Source organism: Bicyclus anynana, chromosome 27 (genome assembly GCF_947172395.1).
Source record: "Bicyclus anynana chromosome 27, ilBicAnyn1.1, whole genome shotgun sequence".
Lineage (NCBI taxonomy): Eukaryota > Metazoa > Arthropoda > Insecta > Lepidoptera > Nymphalidae > Bicyclus > Bicyclus anynana.
The window spans coordinates 602,766-621,920 of NC_069109.1; the positions used below are offsets into that span (position 1 = coordinate 602,766).

Consider the following 19,155-nt stretch of genomic DNA (forward strand, 5'->3'; position numbering starts at 1 on the left):
ACGGCCGAAGCCTCCCATCAGCCAGACCTGGACCAATTAAGAAAACCTCAATCGGCCCAGCCGGGGATTGAACCCAGGACCTCCGTCTTGTAAATGCACCGCGCATACCACTGCGCCACAGAGGCCGTCGAAGGTAATTAAAGATAGGACTGTTATGGCTTTGGAAGGTGGGTTTCTAAATTCTTTAATTCTTCGACAAGTTAGTGGGCAACCCCTCTTATTCTAAGAGGAGACTCGTGCCAACAGTGAGCCGAATATGATTGATGATAATGAAAAGTTGAAATTGCATGCCCGAAATCAAATTCGAACCTACGCCCTCCGAATGAAAGGTAGTGGTCATATCCACTGAGCTATCACGACTATTATAGTAGGATTATCGGCTGACAATTTTTCAGCTTTCCTAAAATCAGGAATGTCTGACCATCACAGGTCTCTCTCAGTCTCCTACTCTATGGCGCGGCTCTAGTTTGTCTATGCTCGCGTTCAACAAACATAGACAACGAACTGTTTATCATAACTACGTGAATTGAATTGAATGAAAAATTTATTCAGAAAAATTCTAGAACGGCTAAATACAACTGATTTTAATGGGAATTTTACTGCAACTTAGAGGAGGTTATGGAGAAATGTAAAGGGTACTGGGCGGCAAATTTCGATAATTATTTCTAGGTATTAGTTTTAATTTTAATTTATTTTAATTTTGTAGTTGTAGTTATATTTCCTTATATTTTATTTTTATAATAAGTTTAGCTAATTTAAGTATTATCTTCATTAATAAATACTATTCCATTCGTATGAGAATTTACGAATTACTGTCAAAAATTTCATAAAATTGAGACCATACTAAGAGTTAACTGAATAATCTATTAATGACTTTTAAACATATTAAATAAATTCTAATTATAAGGGTACTTTTTATCCCGAAAAAATTATATTTGAAATTAGCGATGGTGATGATTTTGATGAAAAAAAAAATTACGTGCCATCAGCTTTGTTTTTGCATGTTTTGAGATATTTATTTGAGATATTTATTTACTTAGCATCCATGCAATTACAAACTAATACATAAACTTAGCATGCATTATACACGGGGCCCTGTCAGGGCATTGCTAAAAATTATAATGTTACATGCAATAATAAGAGATAAAATATATTACATTTCATTAGACAAAATTAAAATAAGATAAAAATTAAGTATTTTTACTTATTTTAGATAGTCTTACTTTGTCTGAGTTCTCTATCCTCATCACTTAATTATAATACTTAAATTAATTTTATACCAGGGGCGTAGCTACCGTGGTATCAGCCGTATCTATGATACGAGGCCCCCGGGCTGCAGGGGCCCCTTACGTGTGAAAGTAAAAAAATGGGACCCTACTTGTTTACCCTCGAAGTAAACCCTTCAAAACAAAAAAAGAATTTTCAAAATCGGTCCATAAATGACGGAATTATCGCTGGACATACATAAAAAAAAAAAACATACATACAATCGAACGTAGAACCTCCTCCTTTTTGGAAGTCGGTTAAAAATAATAAAAATGCAATCCACTATCTCTACTATAGTATCCACTATCTGGCGTATCCCGAAAAAAATCCTAAAAAGACGCTTATAGTTTTCATTTTAGAAATTACAAAAAGTAAAAAAAGTCTCTTTTTTTCCCGGTTAGCGAGCTAATAGGAAACATATCCACCTAACCTAATTTATGTTATATTTATTTAGAATAAGAATAAGAATCATTTATTTGCAAGAAACATTAAATTTAGTTATACAAAGATGTTCTTATGTATTAGGTAAAAATGTTTCACCATTAATAGGTATACAAATGTTTATTGTTAAATTAATTAAATTAAAAATAAAATGACATTATGTTTAAAAGAAATATAATTAATAATATTTTTTTGAAGCATCAGCAAAGTACTCTTTTATGGAGTAGTAATTTTTTTCTATTAGAAACTTTTTAAGATTTTCTTTAAGTGTAGGTTTGCTTATGCTTCTGTTTGACAGCTGTTTTGGCAAGTTGTTATAGATTTTTGGCGCCATATGCAAAATACTTAAGAAAGTATTTTTGTTTTATTATTAAGAATTCAGAGAGAGAAAATTTACGTGACAATTCTCTACCGCTCATTTGGGCCCCTTAACTAATTTTTACATAGGGCCCTTTCAAGGCACGCTACGCCACTGTTTTATACTTAACTGTGTATTTAACAAACCGGAAATTGATATTTCGCGCGAGCTTCCGGAACATTAATAAGCTTTCTTAATACAACGTAAATATTCTCTGTATCGTGTCTCGGGGGTCGCGCGAGGAGGTTCTTTAGTGCCTATATTTTAAACTAACTTCAAATATATTATTCATTCAATATCAGCCTATTTTTAACCGATTTCAAAGATGGGGATTCACAAGTTGATTTCGCTTACTTACAAGCCTATTACTATACATATAGTAGAGGTATTACTATACTCTATTTTTGTAGTAACCTCGACTTAGTAAATGTTTTTTAACACATTGCTTAAAGTTGTATTTGGCAAGTCCATTCATCGATCATCCATGATGATATAGATTATCTACTTACCATAAGTACCGAAATACAAGCTAAGCTATAAGGGTCCCGTGGTGACTGCGGAACCCTAATAAAGAATTTTAAAGTAGAAAATGTCAATCAAATTTCGTTTAGTACAGTTTAATTTGTTCGAAAAACAAGTTTTTAACACGGGAAAAACACTTCGAATTTTCTTTTTATGACGAAAAGTTTTAAAGGCACATAAAACTGGGTCCTTATAAAGTTACTTTATAAGTATTTTCCCGCCAAAATCTGGTATAAAACTCGAAAACAAGTGTATGTAATTATCTCTAAAAATATTTTTTCGTCTGAATTTTTTTTGCAATAGTACTTTTTTTTAGAGCCGTGGTAGCTCAATGAATCCACCTCTGCCTCCAATTACGAAGGGCGTAGGTTCAATCCGGTCCGTGACATGCACCTCCAACTTTTCAGTTATGTGTATTTTATTTTATCCACGTGTCTCAAAACGGTGAAGGAAAAACATCGTGAGGAAACCTGAATACCAGAAAATTTTCTTAATTCTCTGCGTGTGTGAAGCCTGCCAATCCTCATTGGGCCAGCGTGGTGGACTATTGGCCTAACCCCTCTTATTCCGAGAGGAGACTCGGCTCAGCAGTGAGTCGAATATGAGTAAATAATGATGACTTTTTGTCTAGATCTCTGGCGCAGTTGGTTGGATTCCCAGTTCAGGTCAGTTTACGATTTTATATTTATAAAATTGACTTTAGACTGGTTTAGTGGTAGGCTTCGGTCATGGCTAGTTACCACCCTACCGGCAAAGACGTACCGCCAAGCAATTTAGCGTTCCGGTACGATGTCGTGTATAAACCGAAAAGGGGTGAGGATTTTCATCTTCCTCACAACAAGTTAGCCCGCTTCCTTTTCCTTTTCCTTTCCTTTCCTTTCCTTTATCTTGGATTGCATCATCACTTACCATCCACTTACCAGGTGAGATTGTAGCCAAGGGTTTAGTAAGGAATATATATAATTAATTCGGATATATTCAGAGAGTCGCGAAGCTGAAGTGGCAATGGGCAGAACACATAGTTCGAAGAGATGATATATAAGGTGCTGGAATGGCGACCCCGCACCGGAAAGCGCAGTGTTGGTCGACCCTCCACTAGGTGAACCGAGGATCGAGAAGGAGGTTGCAGGGAGCCGCTGGACGCTGGCGGCTCGAGACCGTTGTGCTTGGAGGTCTATGCCTATGTCCTGCAGTGGATATACTGATGATAATGATGATGATGATGATGATGATGATGATGATGATGATGATAATGATGATGATAATGATGACATATATTATCTACTTACCATAAGTACTCGATTCGGAGGTTTGATATCTAAGTAACTGCTCAGCAATTATGTAAATTAAGTACCTGTAAACAAAAATATATTATTAGAAGTTTTCAAATAGAAGCTGGTTTTACTTTCGGCTCACTGATGAGCTCGAGTCTCCTCTCAGAATGAGAGGGGTTAGGTCACCACGCTGGCTCAATGCGGATTAACAGACTTCACACACGTAGAAAATTAAGAAAATTGTCATGTATGCAGGTTTCCTCACGATGTTTTTCCTTCACCGTTTGTGACACGTGATATTTAATTTCTTAAAATGCACTATGAAAAATTGGAGATACCCCGGACCGGATTCGAACCTACTAGCCCTTAGAATCGAAGGCAGATGTCATATCCACTGGGATATTTCGGCTACATAAGCATGTAATAATTATGAATAATTTGTATGGTTATTGAAATTTAGTCTTTCGACCATTTTGAAACAATACAATGTTTTTTAAATCATTAATTTTTATATCTGTAAATAAAATAGCGTCACTAATTCAAAATTTGTTTTGAATTTTGAATGCGTTTTTTTATAATTTGTTTTAGTTTTGGTGGCTGATTTTATAACTATAATATTTTTGTAAAAAATTTTGATATAAAAGCAATTTTGGTTTTTGAAAATGGCAGTAGACAGGAAGATGGTGAAAGTACTTTGGTTTTCTGGTAATTTTTTTTAATAATTATTTTTATTTTAAATACGCTTTACTTTATTTTTTGTGATTAAGGATTATGACGACCTCCGTGGCGCAGTGGTATGCGCGGTGGATTTACAAGACGGAGGTCCTGGGTTCGATCCCCGGCTGGGCCGATTGAGATTTTCTTAATTGGTCCAGGTCTGGCTGGTGGGAGGCTTAGGCCGCGGCTAGTAACCACCCTACCGACAAAGACGTACCGCCAAGCGATTTAGCTTTCCGGTACGATGTCGTGTAGAAACCGAAAGGAGTGTAGATTTTCATCCTCCTCCTAACAAGTTAGCCCGTTTCCATCTTAGACTGCATCATCACTTACTATCAGGTGAGAGTCAAGGGTTAGCCCTTGACTCTCACTTGTAAAGAATAAAAAAAAAAACTTGTATGTAAGAAAATCTTGGAATCTTAATTTGTCTTACTTCGATTAGGATGAAATTTTGCACACGCTCTGAGTTCTGATGACAATATATGACTAGTTATGAAACGTCATTACAAATCCAATATGGCGGCCTCCCTAAGATGGCGGACTGGTTGTTTGAATTCTACCCCCATGATATGGATATCAAATGAAAGGGTGAAAATGCTGTCAGGAATACGAAAATAATCACGTGACATAAATCCAATATTTGTAATTTTTACTGCTGAAAGTGTGTTTTTTTAGTTTTTTAAACTATTTAAAGTTATTTAATTATTGACTTGTTCACAATAGGCTAATTGACACATTTTTTTAAATGGTCTTATACATTATCGTTCTACTAGACTGAAATTTTTTATTCATATTTTTTTGATACGTAATTTTAAATATGTTTTTGACAATACGAGCTAAAACGCCTGTTGGCCATGACAGTCTATATTTTAACTGTTTCATGACGTCACTATAAATCCCATAGAAAGGAGCGTTTAACAAAAACATCAGTTAACAATTAGTTTAACGTTAGTGTGTTAGTGACGTCACAAAATGGACGACAATGTTTTCGACATTTAAATTTTTTTTAACAAATACGTGATATATATATGAAGTTTTATATAAAATCTTTGACTTTTATTATTTGATATCGATATATTTCGGACCCTTATTCCATTTACTACACGAAATTCATATTGTTCAACTACCCTATTATTAGAACATTTTCTTTTCCTTTTATTTCCTGTGTGAAGGTGGTATTTGATCCAATGGCCTCCAAGCTTCTCTATTATTAAGGAATCCAACAATTGTTTATTAATCACGTATATTTTTAACACATTGCAGTTCTTCTCATCGGCACATCATGGGGTCAACCACTACCGGACCCGCAACTCATGTTCCCCTGTCCTTGCCCCCCACCATGCCCTGACCCCGAGCCTGACCCATGCGAGCCCCCACCATGTGACCAGCCCTGTGACCCCATGCCCCCATGTCAACCAGACCCCGGCAACGGGTACCAGGAGACCATACAATTGAGGCCGTGTGATCCGAACGACGCTGAAGTGCGTTATTTGTACGGGCAAGCTCCGGCTGGTAAGTTTTATGTTAACTCTTGTGTTTTTCTAACGTCCTGGTACATTAACGATCAAAGCCCAACCTCTTGCCTTCGGTTCTAGAAGCTCATGGTTTTTTCTTTACCAGGTGAGATTGATGATGAGAGAGATGGAAGCGGGCTAGCTTGTTAGGAGGAGGATGAAAATCCAAACCTCCTGCGTTTTCTACAAGACATCGTACCGGAACGCTAAATCGTTTGGCGGTACGTCTTTGTCGGTAGGGTGATATAACCACGGCCAAAGTTTCTCATCACCAAGTTAGACGGAGATTCACGTAATTTATATGAGCAGGTTTTGGCTGACAAGAATTTTATGTTACTTCTTTATATTTATTACAGCCTGGTACCTGGTTTATAGTAGCTATCTATGAGCCTCATAATAAGGCTCAGAATCACTCAGCAATGGAACGAGCTATGCTCAGACTGGCTCTGCGTGATTGAATCAGAGATTAGATAGATTTCTGCGATAGAAATGCGAAATTAGATAGATAGCGATAGAAGAACCAAAGTCACCGACATAGCTCAACGAGTTACAAAGGACGTTGAGGCCTAAGGTGTTTAAATGGCGACCACGCACCGGAAAGTGCAGTATTGATCGATCCTCCATTTGAAATGTCCTTCTTGATTGATTCTTGCTTCACAAAAGACAGCATTGCTGCTCAGCATTGAATAAGTGTATATCTATATTAATAATTTCGTCAATGGATACGGTAGACTCGATCGAAACTTTACCTGAATAACAAAAAATGAAAAAATTAAGATTTCGAATCGACAACATATATACGCAAAAGTCGGATTGTCGAGTATTTTGTTAAATTCTAATAGCGCTGACACACAAATTGCAGTTTCCTGACAGCGAATGACATCTTGAGTATTTAGCTCAGACCTATTACATATAGACCTATATGGTACCCATATTCACCAACAAAATTTTCTGTAATTTTTTAAGAGAGACTTATGAGTGCGTACGTAAAAATAGTAAATGTTAAAAACAAAGAGATTGACAGAGAATAAACCTTGAAGTTAGTTTATTATTAAAGTTGATTAAATACTAAAATTATGTATGTTAAAACTTTGCAGTTTTAAAAATCTGTGCCTTCCTTTGTCTTTAATATTCCTTGAGAACCTCAGACTAAATACATAAGGACTAGTATCGCACCCAAATTCACGAACAAAATTTTCTGCCATTTTCTAAGGAAAACGAGCTTAGATTTCATACATATCTTATAATAAACTAGCAATTTTTGTTTGGTTTTTTACACATTTAAATACACAAAAAGGTATTTTTACGGAGGTTTTTAACCGACGGACACGGTTGTAAACTATGAAACATCGATTCTATAGAGACAGTGTTTATAATCGCATAAGATCGTTGATCATATACTTTGATAAATAATGTCTTGTGAGGCAGGTCTTTATCTAATTAGTCTGAGTTGAGAACTGATAACTACAGAAATATACCTATATGTGTATTATGGAGTCACATTTCACCCGAGCGAAGCCGGGTTTTTATCTAATGTATATTAATGTCGCCAATTGCAGGCGCAGTGATAGTGAAGCCCGGTATCATAAGGTTCCCGACCCCCCAGCCGATAATGGTGAAGCCGGGGGAGGTCAAGCCCCCTAGCCCGCCCACCATATGGGTCAGACCAGCACCTATCAACCTTCCAGCACCAGCGCCGATACGGGTAAAGTATTATATTCAGTAAGAGAACATAATTTTTGGGAACAAAGTTACACAGTGAGTTTTTAAGCTATTGATTACACCCCTTTCGGTTTCTACACGACATCGTACCGGAACGCAAAATCGCTTGGCGATACGTCTTTGCTTAGGGTGGTAACTAGCCACAGCTGAAGCCTCCCTCCCACAAGAAAAAAGGGGGTAACTGGATTGACAAAAATCGTCACGTATCGCAAATACTTCAAACAAAGTACAAGGCTCACAAAAGAGTTCAAGAGGTTGATTAAGTATTTTTTTTTTATTTTTTTTTTTCAAAAAAAAAGCGTTAATCACAACTCAAAGTACCAGGGCAACAGAGAGTATAGGAGGTAAGAGGTCGATTTATATGTATAGGTACATTATTTACACAATATAATATGTCTTACGTTACACGGGGGTATACCGCAATCATACCATTCAGACCGGTAGCCGAAGTACGTTGGGGTCCCAAGTTGTTAAAATGGCGACCCCGCACCGGTAAGTAGTACATACTAGTACTAGTGTAGTGTTGGTGGACCCCCCCACTAGATGGACCTAGCGAATTACAGGGAGCCAGTGGATGCAGGTGCAAAGACATTGGTGTTTGGAAGTCCTTAAAAGAGACCCATGTTCAGAACATCCATTGGCATATGATGATAACCTTCACGTATATATTATTGTAATTCACGTATATCTGTGAGAGCCGTTGGTCCGCTCGCGACCAACGGCTCTCACAGACTGAATCCTTTCTCCCACTCCCAGTGTACATATTCAGAAACACGACAATTATTTAAACGACTCTCAAAGACTGAATCCTTTCTCCCACTGCCAGTGTACACAAACACTACAATTATATTATTTACTATTTCAGGTTCAACCCCCTGCAGTACAGCCCCCGACCCCTGAGCCGATAGTGGTGCGCCCGCAGCCAGTCTACCCCCCGCGACCACAGCCCATCATGGTCAGACCACCACCAGTGCAGCCACCCAAACCACCTTGCATTAAGGTATACTTATAATTTAACTGTGGCACCGCCTCTATCATGGTCGTAGAAAAAGTATTGAAGAGCACACGTAATTAGCCATTGGATCACTCGTGCTGCCAATTGTGCATAATCACTCGTGCTACAATGGTCCTCATTAATAACAGCAGCTTATAAACTAATTACCAAGTTTTGTTAATTCCTTTATCATGATCGTAGGAAAAGTATTGTAGGCCACTGCACGTAATTAGCCATTGGAGCACTCGTGATGTCTATTGTGCAATCACTCTTGCTACAATGATACATTTCATGACGGTGGCAAAAATAACTGTATATTATAACTTTTTAGTTTCATGGGTATGCTTATGTTTTTAAAGTCGGATGTATTAAAAAAAATATATTTATATGCAGTATTAATGAACTTGAACTCTCCTTCCCCAGGTGACGCCGCCAGTGATCCAGCCCCCAGCACCAGATACCCTGATGGTGCAACCACCGAGGATCGTCGTCCCCCAAGCACCCACCATCTGCTTCCAACCCCACCCAATCACAACGTTCAGGACTTGTGGGTGCGCGCGCATCTGTGTCTGCGACCCAAGCGAGCCGACGCCTTGTCCACCACCCTGTCCACCACCTTGCCCCTCACCATGCCTCCCACCATGTCCAGAGCCTTGTGAATAACCACCATCCATCCATCTACCAAAACTTTCAAAATTCCCAAATAACTTAACAACACTTTACCATCTTCTATCTTAATCTATTGCCCAAACCCCGTCATCCACCATTTTAGCACTTGTCAAAAACTTAATATCTTGTCCGTCTGCTCAAACCATTGCAAACTACACAACATCCATCCAATTTGCCAACAAACTTAATCCATCTAACTAATTCTTCTATAGATGCTTATTATGTCGATTTTGCTCTTTTATTTCTCGATGGCTTAGCTTGGCTTTATACAAGGCCAAGGCAGTGAGATTGGCAGCCTAGCTCCTTATCAAACACACTTTAAGTCTGATAGCCTACATTGTTAAAAAAACAATAATAATGTACCCTTTAAACACTTGATAGCTACCAAGGTGGAAGAAGATTAAACGCCGAGCTGATATCTCTACATCTAGCGAGGTGGACAAATCAAAAGTCTTTTAAAACTCCAAAAGTCTGTGACTAACTAATGGACTTTAGACTTCCTTTTCCAGATTTTGTTACGACACTCAAGGGGGTCAGCTCGGTCAGAGAATGATTTCCTACAGCCCACAAAACCAGACCTGGATTAGCCTAAAAGTTATTAAAGCAAATCTGCTCACTATAATGCTCGCCAGAACGCTCGACAGAATCGCTAATATGTTCTCGTATTTTTCTGTGATGATACATTCGCACGAATGCTCATTACAAGTGAATGCTCAATTCTACCAGCGGCTTTATAATTCTAGACCTATGATTCGATTCTGGCATAGCTACTTCACTCGCACAAACCTGCAAAGCCTGCAATTCTCCCATAAAACCTACAGCAAATACACATTTAGATACTGCTCGACATCGCAAAGATCTGCACCGCTACGTCGTCGATATTCCTCGGACGCGTACTAAGCGGTTTAGTTCCTCTTTCCTTATACGCACTGCAAAGATGTGGAATGCTCCCAGCTTCAGTTTTCCCCACCACCTACAACATGGGTATTTTCAAGTCAAGAATGAATAGCCATCTTCTAGGCAAGCGCGTTCGGCCATTGCCCTCTATTAACTATTGACCAGTGTTGATTTTGTGTGGAAGACAATTCCAATTCCCCTAACCTAATAAACTTTTCTAAAATCTATTTAACTATCCCTGAGCAAACTAAACTAAAAGTTTACTCAGTTGACTAAACCATTACCAATAAAGTATTTAAAGTTTTATTTACTTTGTCCATCTATACCTATTTCCCCGAATCTCCTACATAGAAAACTCCTATTGTAATATAACTAGTGTTGATTATATATGTATTGTAATATATATTTATTTGTATTTTAATATTATAAGACTACATTTGTAAAGAGTATGTGACTGAACGAATACATGCGGGTTATTTTAGCATTGACAATATTGTTTTATTTCATATTCATCACCCCATATAAATCACCTTCTATAGAGCCACTTTTCAAAATCAAAAATCATTTATTTCAAGTAGGCTCAGTTTACAAGCACTTTTGACACGTCAGTTGACTATTTGTAAAGATTCTACCACCGGTTCGGAAGGCAGGTTCTGCTGAGAAGATACCGGCAAGAAACTCAACAGTTGCTCTTTTGAAAAAGTCATACAGTATTATAATTTACAATTGATAACAATTACAATTTCTTATAGTTTTAATTCCTGTGTGAAGGTGGAAGCTGATCCAATGGCCTCCAAGCGCTTTTATCTTTAAGGAACTCATCATTGGTGTAGTAACCTCGACTAAGTAAATGTGTTTTAACACATTGCTTAAAGCTATGCATTGGCAGGTCCATCACAGTCTTGGGGATCTTGTTATAGAAGAGTACACCCAAACCTACAAAAGATTTTTTTACTCTTTGGAGTCGATATGCAGAAATAACTAACTTATGCCCGTGTCTAGTAAGACGTGGGTTTAAATCTCCTTTTCGTTTGTACAAATTAATATTTTGTCTTACATAGACTATACTGTTATATATTGACAGGCTACTATTTCTGAGTTTGTTGTGGGCTCTTCTCGGACCAAGGCGCATTTGGAACCCTCGTAACCTTAATTTTAAGTTATCTTACAATTAATATCACCATTAATATATTATTATTACGTGGTGTTTCAAAAGTGCTTGTAATCTAAGCCTAATTTAGATAAATTATTATTTTTACTTTCGACTTTTAATTTTGACTTTGACTTTTGATTTTGACTTTGACTTTTGACTTGGACTTTTGACTTTGACTTTTGACTTTGACTTTTGGCTTTGACTTTTGACTTTGACTTTTGGTTTTGACTTTTGACTTTGACTTTTGACTTTTACTTTATAAGACAGGGTATATGACGTGGAGTTCAGGCCCACCACGCTGTTCAAATACAGGTTGGCGGGTTTAGTGTGATAATGTTGTTCTGTTGTACTATCACAAACAGAATAATGTTAATGAATATGACCATCAACTTCCAAACTTCTGACTGAGAATTCTAAGAATATTTTACAACCCAACCGATCCTGGACTCGAATCTCGGACTGCGTGATTCGAAGCGACATATTGTTACCGTTTTAATATTATAAAATATTGATTTTACACACAGATGTAATTACATCAATAATTTTACATGGGGACCTGTTAAAGGCATGCACCTCCAACTTTTCAGTTGTGTGCATTTTAATAAAATAAATATCACGTGTCTCAAACGGTGAAGGAAAACATCGTGAGGAAACCTGCATACCAGAGAATTTTCTCAACTCTCTGCGTGTGTGAAGTCTGCCAATCCGCATTGGGCCAGCGTGGTGGACTATTAGCCTAACCCCTCTCAGTCTGAGAGGAGAATCGAGCTCAGCAGTGAGCTGAATATGGGTTGATATGGGTTGATGAACTGTTAATTTAGGTATATTGTCTTCTATGCCGGTGGAACTAGACTTGTAATAATACAGTAGTTTAGTTTAGACCAGGGTGTTTCAAACTTTCGGCTCCACGAAATCCAATTAAAATTTACAAGTGACAGCGAACCCCTTACTAACTAATGGGGAATCCCCCCCCCCTAATTTGACAGTTGAAGAAAATAAGGTTTTTATTTGAATAAAAGGTAGCACATAAAGTACCAAAAGAAATGTCTTTGTAATATTAATGTGATGGGTGTGCTTGTTTGTTGTTGCAAATGGATTCAATGTTAGGAGTAATTTTGGACAATTTTTAACCACAATTCTGACTCGGTATCAGTTATCAAGTCACCATTACGTAAATCTTTGCCGCGAACCCCCTGCCGTCTATGACGAACCCCTATTGGTTTGTGGGTTTTGTATTATTAAAACAACTCGATGGATGTAACTGATTACTATATTATTATCCAAAATATTATTATTTAGCAAGGTAGGCAATACGTCCGTCCACTAGCACGGTGTCACAAGAAGTGAGGAACACTGTAATCTTGGTGAGGAACATTACGAAAACATTTAATAAATAATAAATAATAATAAATAAATAAATATACTTAAACAATACACATCACTATCTAGCCCCAAAGTAAGCATACAAAGTAGCTTGTGTTATGGGTGCTAAGATAGTTGATATTATAATATTCATATACAATTATATACTACATATAAATACTTATATAATGTATAAATACACACAGACACTGGAAAACACCCATGCTCATCACACAAATATTTTCCAGTTGTGGGAATCGAACCCACGGCCGTGGATGCAGAAAGCAGGGTCACTACCCACTGCGCCACGCGGCTGTCCAGGCCATTTAATTACATTCTGTTTGGAATGAACGAAGATGGCGCTGGCGTATTATTTTATACAATCAAATATCTTCGTAATTATATTTATAAATCAAGATTAGTTTTTGTATTTATTTGTAAAATAAACCAACAAACCATAGGGGTTCGCGTACCCCACTTTGAGAAACCTTGGTTTAGACTAGTATAATATAGTACTATAGACAGTATAATAATATTCGTATATTATTATACTGTCTATATTATATTATTATACTGTTTTATAGTTATATATAACTACTGTTGAGTTGACTTGCCATAGCTTGGAATAACAAGAAGCGGTATTTCTGTGAAAATGAAACAAAAACAAAGTATATATATCATTTATTTACACCAATTACATACATATAACATATAAATTCTGCAAATAAACATTTTTTTTGTCTTTGGACATACTGACATAGTATAATATTACACATTACAGTTTTGAGTAGATTAGGTATATTTTAAAAAACAAATTGATAAAAAAAGCAAAAATATAAATTTTTTACAATATGTAATAACCGGTATATAAATAACATTTTACATGCTATTTCAATTTGACCAATATTACCTTTAACTGTATTTAATAAATTAATTAATATTACCCATCATTAGTTGCAAACCCGGTTAGGAGTGAGAACGACAATAGAAAAAAATACTGGGAGTTTTTTTTTATTCTTTACAAGTTAACCCTTGACTACAATCTCATCTCACTAAGATGGAAGTGGGCTAATTTTTAGGAGGAGGATGAAAATTCACACCTCTTTTAGTTTCTACACGGCACCGTACCGAAACGCTAAACTCGTTGGCGGTACGTCTTTGCCGGTAGGGTAACTAGCCACGGCCGAAGACGTCCGCTTTGTAAATCCACTGCGCATACCACTGCGCCACGGAGCCGTCGAGTTTAAAGGAAGAAAGTATAAATCAGTATCTCAAAGCCTAACCAGGGAATCAAACCTGTAACCTTCGATGAGAGCAACCATTAAGATAAGGACTCTTTATAATGTTTATTAATAAATTCATCAGAGTATGCCCAAAGTGTTTTATTATGCTTGCTTAAATATATGAGACCATTTTCAAAACGTTTACCTTAAATATAGACCCGTTTATTTGTAAAAAAAATTTGCTTTTGGAAGACGGCTTAGCTCTGAATGTTCTAGAGTTACAGTAGAGTCCTTTCCATGAAAGAAGTCCCGCGGATTTAACCTGAACTAAAATTGACAGCGCCTTACACAATGCCATTACTAAATGATTATGAGCGTCATTCGGTCGCTGCAATACGAGGTCAATTGACCTCGTACATATAGCGCCTCCAAGAGTTACGAGGTCGATGGACCTCGTACCGCACCAAAGGAAAGTATTGAAAAATCAGTGCCTAAGCGCGCCTCTGGGGGACTTCTTTTATGAAAAGGACTATACAGACAAGTATTAGACATACATAACGATGTATAGTACTGAAGGTATCAATACAAAGAGAAACATATAACTATTATTAAATTATTATATGCCTGTGATATATTATCACATAACAGTTTAACTATTGCATAGCTTTTATCGCAACTTTTGAGCGCGGCGTGCGAATCAAGGAATTCCGTAACGAAAATAAACCTAACACTGAGATCCTCTAACGTCGTCTCAGCCCGGCAGACTTCGGCACTAGTGTTTGTGTGCGTAAACTAGCTGCAAATAATTATAATTGCATAAGTTGATAAAAAATGCTATGCCATAGCTTTACCGCGACAGACCTCGAGTACCACACTTAGTTTTTTTTTAAACAAGGTTCCGATACCTTGTTTCGAAAAAAAATACTCTAAATAATTTAACAAAAAGTTTCTGCTGTGTTGACATATCCTTATATACACATAAAGGCGCTAGATCCGTCTATTCTATTTACCGTTACATCCAAAAGCTAACTATTCCAGGTATAGAATAGCAATAGTAATAATTTCAACCTTATTACAACATTGGTAAGCCCAACGGATTAACCGCAAGCCCAGCGAGTCCGTTCAAGGGTAAACCAAGCCCATTCATAGGCAAACCAAGCCCATTCATAGGTAAACCAAGCCCATTCACAGATAAACCGAGTCCGTTCATAGGTAAACCAAGACCATTCATAGATAAACCGAGTCCGTTCATAGGTAAACCAAGCCCATTCATAGGTAAACCAAGCCCGTTGAAAGGTAAATTAAGTCCGCCAAAAGGTAAACCGCCTCCAAGCATTCCAGATAAACCGAGAGGTAAGTTTAATGGTGATACAGGGTTATTGGTACTTTCGCAGACAGTTGTACTGGAACTAGGTATGTTATTGTTAACTAGGCCGGGTAAGTTAAGCCCTTTAATTAGACCGGGTAAACCTAGTCCGTAAGGTACGGGTAAGTTTGAGGCGCTTTCGCAGATGGTTTGCGTTTGAGACGGCATACCTGAAAGAAATTGGGTTGATAAAATATTTTGTTTATATTTATTATCAAACTTAAATTACTAAAGTAAGAGTATCATAATGACAATCTGAATATTGTATGAGATATGTCTAGCAGCCACAGGCTCATATATTTCTTTTTTATTCTTTACAAGTTAGCCCTTGACTACAATCTCACCTGATGGTAAGTGATGATGCAATCTAAGATGTAAGCGGGTTAACTTGCTTGGAGGAGGATGAAAATCCACACCCCTTTCGGATTCTATATGACATCATACCGGAATGCTAAACCGTTGGCGATAAGTCTTTGTCGGTAGGGTGGTAACTAGCCACGGCCAAAGCCTCCCACCAGCCAGACCTGGACCAATCAATAAGATCTCAAGCGGCTTAGCCGGGGATCGAATACAGAGCCTCTATCTTGTAAATAATTCGCGCATGCCACTGTGCCATCGCTTCATCGTTGTCATAGTTTGTATTTACCTGTCATCATCATCATCATCATCATTATTAACCCATATTCGGCTCACTGCTGAGCTCCAGACTACCTGTATTCATAGGTAAACCAAGCCCATTCATAGGTAAACCAAGCTCATTCATAGGTAAACCAAATCCATTAAAATGTAAACTAAGTCTGCCAAAATGTAAACCACCTCCAAGTACTGGGAGGCGGTTTACGGAGGTAATCGCTCCATCGTCGTATTTTTTTGTTATACACAATAAATGTATATTATTATATTTACCTGTATTCATAGGTAGTCCATAAGATGACAGAATAGGCAACCGAGCCCATTGATAGGTAAACCAAGCCTATTTGTAGGTAAACCAAGCCCATTGAAAGGCAAACCGCCATCCATCCATCGATCATCCATCCATCTTCCCATCGTCGACATAGTTTATATTTACCTGTATTCATAGGTAGTCCATATGGTGACAGAACAGGCAATCCAACGTTGGTTTTGGAATCACAGACCGTTGTTTGCCCCAAACTTGGCATCATGCTCTGCGTCAACAGCTGCAGGCCCAACGACGTTGGCAGATTCAAGCCCAACGGCCCAACGCCCAGCCCAAGGTTGGCCAGCATGTTGGGCGTGGACTCGCAGACGGTGGTCGCAACGTTGGGCAGAATTTCAGCCAACGGATTGCAGTTAGCAGTGCAAAGTATAGCTGAAAGTAAGTAGGAACCTAATGTTTTGCCTTTTTCCTTTAATCTACTAATTTAATAAAGCTGAAGACTTTTTTGTTTGAACGCGCTAATCTCAGGAACTACTGGTGCGATTTGAAAAATTCTTTCAGTGTTAGATAGCTCATTTATCGAGGAAGGCTATAGGTTATATGTTATCTCCGTTTTTTTACGGGAACGGGAACCACGCGGGTGAAACCGCGCGGCGTCAGCTAGTACTTAATATTATAAAGCTGAAGAGTTTGTTTGTTTGATTGAACGTGCTAATCTCAGGAACTACTGGTCCGATTTGAAAAATTCTTTCAGTGTTAGATAGCCTATTTATTGAGAAAGGCTATAGGCTATATATTATCCCCGTATTGCTTCAGGAACGGGAACCACGCGGGTGAAACCGCGCGGCGTCAGCTAGTAAAGTAATATTTCGAATAGGCTAGTTGACACATTTTAAAATTATTATTATATTTTTTGTGACATCAAGTAACATCGTGACGTCACAAAATGGACGTCAGCGTTTTTGACGTCTGGAAAAACTTATTAAATTATTAAATTTTTTTTAAAGTTTCTATGAAATCCTTAACTTTTATTAATTGAAATAGATACATTTCGGACCCTGAATATAAAATTAATATTGTTTATATTAAATTTGATAAGAGTCAACTATTCAACCCTTTTTCCAAAATGGCAGGAAATGCACATAGGAAATCTTGATAAGAATTTGAAGTTAAGCTTTAGGTACTAATCAAAAATGAAGCTTTCTCGATTCTTTTGTATTTCTAAACTGATTTTTCCGACATAATGACTCTATTAGATAAGGATTATTTAAATATAAGTACATAAGTAATGGTGGGCAGTGATAGCCCAGTGGATATGACCCTTGCTTCCGATTCCGGAGGGTGTGGATTCGAATCTGGTCCGGGGCATGTACTTCCAACTTTTCAGTTGTGTGCATTTTAAGAAATTAGATATCACGTGTCTCAAACGGTGAAGGAAAACATCGTGAGGAAACCTGCATACCAGATAATTTTGTTAATTCTCTGCGTGTGTGAAGTCTGCCAATCCGCATTGGGCCAGCGTGGTGGACTATTGGCCTAAGCCCTCTCATTCTGAGAGGAGACCCGAGCTCAGCAGTGAGTCGAATATGGTTTGATGTATGAATAAGTAATGTAAAAAAACTCACCCATTAGGATAAAACCAGCTATGGATGCCATTTTGAATTCCAGTTTTCACTGTTCTGTGATATTTCATGCAATTACAACGGTTTTTATACCCAAAATGTATTCCTTGTTTACCTACAATTGGAATTTAATTTAAAATGTTTATCATTTACGGTTCACGGCATAAGTTGGTTTGTGGATGTTTTGGAAATATCGTAATTTACATTTTAATTAAAAAAATTGTGAGCTATATGGTACTTAACAATATGTCTTATATACTAGCAGACGCCCTGTGCTTTATTTATTTATTTATTTAAAGCACGCCAACAATACACATATTAACCATTAAAAACAATACAATATGCCACAAAAAATCCGATATGTATATTAACACTAGGCGCACATAACATTTTATATAATTTCATGTCAACACTTTCATAATAATTATATATCAAGCTTATAATAATATTATATTATGTCAAAGTTAATAAAAAAGTATACTATTATAAAAAAATAGCATAAAAGGAAAACGAACAAAGCTTTCACCCACGTAGTTCCCGTTCCCGTGAGAAAACAGGCATAAAATACAGCCTATAGCACTCGCAAATAATAAGATAAGATAAGATAAATATACCTTATTTGCACTCCACAAAGACAAAAACAAGTGAAATAAAAAACAAATTAGGAAGAGATCAGCATACAAAATATAAAAATAATGTAGCTTTCTAGTGGTAAAAGAATTTTTAAAATCGGTTCAGTAGATACAGAGATTACCCCCTACAAAGACATATTAAAAACCTCAATAGCTCAACAGTAAGAGCGGTCGGACTCATCACCGAGGGGTGGTGGTTCGATCCCCGCCCCGTTGGTCTATTGTCGTACCCACTCCCAGCACAGTCTTCGTCGACTAGTTGGAGGGGAATAAGAAAAAAAATATATGGCAATTTTTTTTTAAAGAAAGAAACTTTACCTTTTTATAATATTAGTATGATAAATATACTACTCGTATCCTACTAATATTTTAAAAATGACAGTTTGTATGGATATATGTTTGAAATAAATGAATAAAATGAAATATACACCACAAACATACAAACAATACAGAAAAATAATGAAAAAAAAAAAGAAAATGCACATAGGCGGCCTTATCGCTAAAAATATTGTTTGGATGTTTGTT

At 37.2% G+C, this 19,155-nt stretch overlaps 3 protein-coding genes across 3 annotated transcripts in view; 1 reads left to right on the forward strand and 2 right to left on the reverse strand.

Moving 5' to 3' along the window:
• The window catches only part of LOC112048777 (igLON family member 5), a 152,989-nt gene that overhangs the window by 79,618 nt on the left and 54,216 nt on the right, over positions 1-19,155 (reverse strand). The gene's annotated exons all lie outside the window — the stretch shown is intronic.
• Positions 4,486-10,724, forward strand: LOC112057073 (uncharacterized). The gene is made up of 5 exons (XM_024097564.2): positions 4,486-4,566; positions 5,842-6,090; positions 7,652-7,797; positions 8,680-8,814; positions 9,232-10,724. The coding sequence occupies exons 1-5, from the start codon at positions 4,524-4,526 to the stop codon at positions 9,469-9,471; spliced, it is 813 nt and encodes a 270-aa protein (XP_023953332.2). The 5' UTR covers positions 4,486-4,523; the 3' UTR covers positions 9,472-10,724.
• Positions 13,563-18,082, reverse strand: LOC112056862 (uncharacterized). The gene is made up of 3 exons (XM_024097347.2): positions 18,002-18,082; positions 16,548-16,808; positions 13,563-15,648 (listed from the first exon to the last, which is right to left on the reverse strand). Exons 1-3 carry the CDS (start codon positions 18,030-18,032, stop codon positions 15,185-15,187), a joined length of 756 nt encoding a protein of 251 aa, XP_023953115.2. The 5' UTR covers positions 18,033-18,082; the 3' UTR covers positions 13,563-15,184.

Coding starts and splice junctions, on each gene's coding strand:
- LOC112057073 (XM_024097564.2), top strand. CDS start 4,524: ATGGCAGTAGACAGGAAGATGGTGAAAGTACTTTGGTTTTCTG. Junction 6,091..7,651: donor GTACGGGCAAGCTCCGGCTG/GTAAGTTTTATG, acceptor CGCCAATTGCAG/GCGCAGTGATAGTGAAGCCC. Junction 8,815..9,231: donor CCAAACCACCTTGCATTAAG/GTATACTTATAA, acceptor CTCCTTCCCCAG/GTGACGCCGCCAGTGATCCA.
- LOC112056862 (XM_024097347.2), bottom strand. CDS start 18,032: ATGGCATCCATAGCTGGTTTTATCCTAATGG. Junction 16,809..18,001: donor AGCTGGTTTTATCCTAATGG/GTGAGTTTTTTT, acceptor ACTTACTTTCAG/CTATACTTTGCACTGCTAAC. Junction 15,649..16,547: donor TGGACTACCTATGAATACAG/GTAAATATAAAC, acceptor AATTTCTTTCAG/GTATGCCGTCTCAAACGCAA.